The sequence below is a fragment of the Meleagris gallopavo genome, chromosome 30 (genome assembly GCF_000146605.3).
Source record: "Meleagris gallopavo isolate NT-WF06-2002-E0010 breed Aviagen turkey brand Nicholas breeding stock chromosome 30, Turkey_5.1, whole genome shotgun sequence".
NCBI lineage: Eukaryota > Metazoa > Chordata > Aves > Galliformes > Phasianidae > Meleagris > Meleagris gallopavo.
Window position 1 is genome coordinate 2938825 of NC_015040.2, and position 4915 is coordinate 2943739.

At 51.9% G+C, this 4915-nt stretch overlaps 1 protein-coding gene across 4 annotated transcripts in view; it reads right to left on the bottom strand.

Moving 5' to 3' along the window:
* The window catches only part of GATAD2A (GATA zinc finger domain containing 2A), a 26407-nt gene that overhangs the window by 9272 nt on the left and 12220 nt on the right, over positions 1-4915 (bottom strand). For all 4 annotated transcript variants that reach the window (XM_010725000.3, XM_019610075.2, XM_019610076.2 and 1 more), the window contains exon 3: positions 348-477. In XM_010725000.3, the coding sequence (XP_010723302.1) occupies positions 348-477 (130 nt within the window). The remainder of the gene's footprint in view (positions 1-347; positions 478-4915) is intronic.

Consider the following 4915-nt stretch of genomic DNA (forward strand, 5'->3'; position numbering starts at 1 on the left):
GGAAAACAAAAAAACTTTGGTAATTTCCATAAGGGAAATGAAAAAACAAAAGTCAAATGAAGAGAACGAAGAGCCAAGCGACACGCTGAGTATGGGATATGGCACCCACCAATATAGACCTTGCTAAAAAGTCAATTCTGATAAAGTGCTCTTAAGAAGCACATAGAAGTTAAGGAGGTGAGAGCCTGGAAAGTAATAATAAAGCACACATCAGCCTCTAACAGCTGCAGGACCCCCTCCAGAAACCAATCCTCACGCAGTCAGGGTTCCCCTGACCCCCAGCTGCGGGTGGCTCTGCAGGAACACAGGACAGCCGGGGCTGAAGTTGTCAGGACAAATGGACTCACCATGAGTGCCTCCGTGTTGGTCTCTTTTAATGCTATTTTTGTTAAACCATTCATTCTAGGGCTAGAAGGTTCATTGTCTGACAGCACTATGACGTCCGGGGAGGGGACTCGCTTCTCTCTCTTTATTTCACTGCAAATCAGAAGGAAAACACAGAGAATGAGTTCATAAAAACAAGTGAACAAGTGCTGCGTGCTGCACGGTGTGACTTACAGCCTCCTGATACATTATTCCCATATCTCTCAGCTTACTGCCTCCTTAATGTGCTGCAAGGAAGAACCTGACTCCCCTTCTCTTTTTCCCCTCCTAAGGTAAGGGATTTTGTATTCTGACCTCCCCACCCAGGCTACTTACCTGAACCTTAAGGAAACAACTGGAACAACTCACACACAGTCACTGACCTACGTTTGAGCACTTTCTCACGACATAACCTTTCTACACCTCTCAGCCCTCAGTTCCATGAGAAGGAAACACCAAACTGCATCAAAAAAAAAAAAACAAACCCACAGCAGTGCTGCTGCTCCTTCGCTGCACATCACAGTTTCCTGAGCAGCTGGCAATGAACCCAGCCATGCGTCGGGGTCACCATCCAGGGATGGCTGGAGCAGATCCTCTTTGGTGCCAGGATTTGGGATCTCAAAGCACACAGCATGGTTTGCGGGAGCAGGGAGGTTTGTCAGGAGCACAGTGCAGGGGACAGCAGAGCACAGGGAGCAGTGACGGCGCTTTTGAAAGGGTTGACAGCAAAAAGAGCTGAACGTACACACGGCTGTGTTTTGTTTTCCTTGAAACCCAAAACCAGAAGTAGGAACAATGAAGTTTACACTGTGAGCTTTCTACATTTGTGGTGAGTTATGCATTAGGAAAAATGCCTGGAGAGCTTGTACCAAGCAAGGCTAAGCAAATATTTAAGTGTGGCTTGTACTACTCACAGGTAAGAGATGTGGCACGGAAGCTTTCTGCCTCTTCAGATCAGGTAATTACCCCTCAGATTAAAGAACGATTTCCAGGCTTTACAGCTACTCCCCATATATCAAGAATCCAATAATTAACCTTTATTATCTTATTTAGAGATGTGAAGGATATTCACACTGAACACCACTGAAGAGCTGCGTGCACCGCAGACCAGGAGACCCACGGCAGATGGAGCCACGTTTGGGATACAGCAAAGCCAGCCGAGAGCTGCACGGAAAGCTTTCAAAACGCAATTTCCACTTTGGTGAAAGGATTACAAAGGGAGAAGTGTCCTCTAGAGGGCACAGCGAACCAGTAAACCTAACCTACTGAAACTCCCAGGGCTTCCAAAGCAGCGGAGGCACAGGTGGAAGGTTTCCAGTCTGTTCCTGTACCTGGTGGCACAGAACTGGCTGCCGGTGCCCTCGGATGGGCTGTAACAGAACAGGGCCTGGTGGTGGGTGGCAGTGGGCAGTGTGTGCCATGGAGCAGCACCATCTATGGGTCCAGGCAGGAGGTGGGGATGTGGTTGCAGCCTTTTGCCAGCCTGAGCTGCTCCAGGCAGGAATCCAGGCCCTCGTGGCACCCACAAACTGAGGTTGGTGTAACCATGGGGATCTGAGGCGCCCAGTTCTGGACCTCATGGGACCTTGCTGCCTACTCCAGCCTTCAAGCTGACCCACGTGCACCACAGGGGCAGGGTGGTGCTTTGGTCCCTCCCAAACCACAGCACTCCGTGGTTCCATGGCTCAGAGCACAACCAGCCCGCAGGGAGGAGAGCAGCACAGCGACGGCCGCAGTGACACAGCAGAGCAGTGCTGTCACCCACGGGCCAATTTCCAACAGCATGGCAGTACTCAGGGTTGGGGTTCTGACACCGAGGCACGGTCCCTACAGCAGCAGCCCTGCAAACCACAGAGGGGCTGAACCCCACCGAGCCCCATAGAGTCCCATAGAGCCCCACGGAACCCCATAAAGCTCCATAGAGTCCCATGGAGCCCCACAGAGCCCTACAGAAGCCCTGTAGAGGCCCACAGAGCCCTACAGAAGCCCACGGAGCCCCACAGAGCCCTACAGAAGCCCACGGAGCCCCACAGAGCCCCGTGGAACCCCGTAGAATCCCAGAGCCCTGTAGAGGCCCACAGAGCCCATAGAACCCAACAGAGGCCCATGGAGTCCCATAGAGTCCCACGGGGCCCCACAGAGTCCCACGGGGCCCCACAGAGTCCCACGGGGCCCTGTAGAGCCCCACAGAGTCCTACAGAGCCCCACAGAGTCCTACAGAGCCCCACAGAGTCCTACAGAGCCCCACAGAGTCCTACAGAGCCCCACAAGGCCCTATAGAGCCCCACAGGGTCCTCCAGGCGCCGCTGTCCTGCACCGAGTGGGGCACTGCGGGGTCACGTGACACAGCATCACGTGACCCGCACGGCGAAAGCCATGGCAACGGGAGGTGCCAGCCGGTGAGGCCCGGCCTTCATTTTGTGAGGTGAGGTCAGGACCAGGTGGTGGCACAGAAAATGGAGCGGGCCGGGCCGTGGGGCAGCACCACGGGTCCGTGCGCCAAGAGACAGACGGCGCTTCTGAAGAAAAAGGAGTGAAACAGAGAACATAAAAGGAAGTCCCAAAGAGAGCCACCGCGCTGCTGTCGGGATCCTCGGTTTGTTGGCTTCTGGGTTCCTCAGGAAGGAAGCAGCACAGAGAGCTGCACAGCCAAGCCTGCAACTGCTGCACGGGAGCACCAGCCACAGAGATCTCCATCAGCAGCCTCACTGCACCTTTGGAAAGATTGATGAGACGGAACGGGAGAGAAGAGCAGAACCTCCAGCACCAGCACGACGCCTGGCAGTGCCACGTCCAGAGCAAAGCATCTGCGCAGAGAGGGGCCGTGCCTTGAACACGAAGCTCCATCCCAAAGAGAGGGGATCCCAGCAGCACCACCCACCCACGCTGCACACTGGCGCCTTTACACCATGGCCAACCTGAGCAGAGCACGGCTCTGCAAAACCACCTTTCTTTAAAAAGAAAAAAGAACCAAAATAAGGGAAGGGTTCGCCCCGCTCTTCTCTCAGCCTGTGTGTGTAAAGAGAGAAATTTAAAGCAGATGTTTCAAAATGGGAAAGACAATGGGAATATCACCACTTTCAGAACAAATGCTGCCACCAGCAGTTAATAACTTGGGATAGCTGCCCCGGCACCGTGACCTCTATCCTCCAAAGCCATCAGGCATGTCCTTCAGCTAAATAAAGACATAATTCTATTATTCCCCCCTTCAGCTTTCATAAACGTTGCTGTCTCAATCACCCGGGCTGTACACAGGAAGATGAAAGCAGTGCTGCTGCCCCTATTTAAGCATCCTCAGCAATAAACCACAGCTGAACAGAGACCTTGCAGAAAGTTTGTGTAAAGCAGTGAGCGCAGAGCCCCGGGTCACCAAATGCCTAAAGAAAAGGGCCCTGCTTCCTTCCATTCCCTCTTACAAACCCCCTGGAAGAAGGATGCGTGCATCACGCTACTTGGAAGTTCTCCTCAGTCCTGGAGCATCCTCCAGCAATGCAGAGCACCATGATGACTCCAGAAGAAAATAACCAATGGAACAAAGCAGAAAAGCCACATCTCCTTGGGGACGCTGAGTTGGTGACGTGAAGGAACAGGGCCAGGAGGTTGAATGCAGCCTCACAGCTCTGAGCTGGGGCAGAAGATGAGCAACAAAGGTGTTGTGCTGGAGACGACGCACCTGAGGGCCGAGGTGTGTGGAGATGGACTCAGCACCCATAACAGCATCGCCATCCACCAGACTGAAGTCTCAATGATGTGTTACCACAGAAAACAAAGCTGTGATCTTAACTCTTAGCAGAGGCACCCAGGGCTCTGCTGGGAAGGTTCATTTCAGGGGATGTCAGCCACACAGCAGCTCACAGAGCTTCACCACTTTCATGGGAAAGCTCCAGAACCACAACGCCTTTACATTTGTTCCTACCGATCCAGAGACACCGATGTGACACGAAATACAAGCTGCCTTTTGCAGACCGGATCTTTTCCACGCTCTGAAACTCTCTTTCAATCCCTCCCCCCCAAAAATAAATAAAGTAAAATCGATGATCAATCCACTGAGCATGGCATTGAAGTTACGGAACTACTGACCTGAAAGATGGAAAGCCCAGCTGCACAGCACAGCCCTGCAGAGCTTCAGTCTGCAAAGCTCTCTCCCAGCACACTCTGCCCAGCAGCAGGTAACTGAAGGAGGCATCGCAGCCATTGCTCAGACGAAAGCTTCATCTACATGAGCAAATATGCAACAGTTTTGCCTCAGTCCATTCAGCAATCTCTTGTATACTCCCATCCAAAAATATTTGGCAGGGAAGGAAGACAAACAAGGCAAGAACAAGCAATGCAGTGGGGAAAAGAGAACTTTTTTTTTTTTTTTTTGGAGATGCATCCACATGAATCAAAGGGGTTGTGATGGGTCTAGCAACCGCGGTGTGCAACCGAAGCAAAGCAAACTTCATTCCTTTCCTGCCCTTCCTCTGAACATAAATTAAATTTTAATCAAACCATCTCTGCATTTAAAACACAGCATTAAAATCCCTCAAGAAACTTTTTTTTTTTTTTTTTT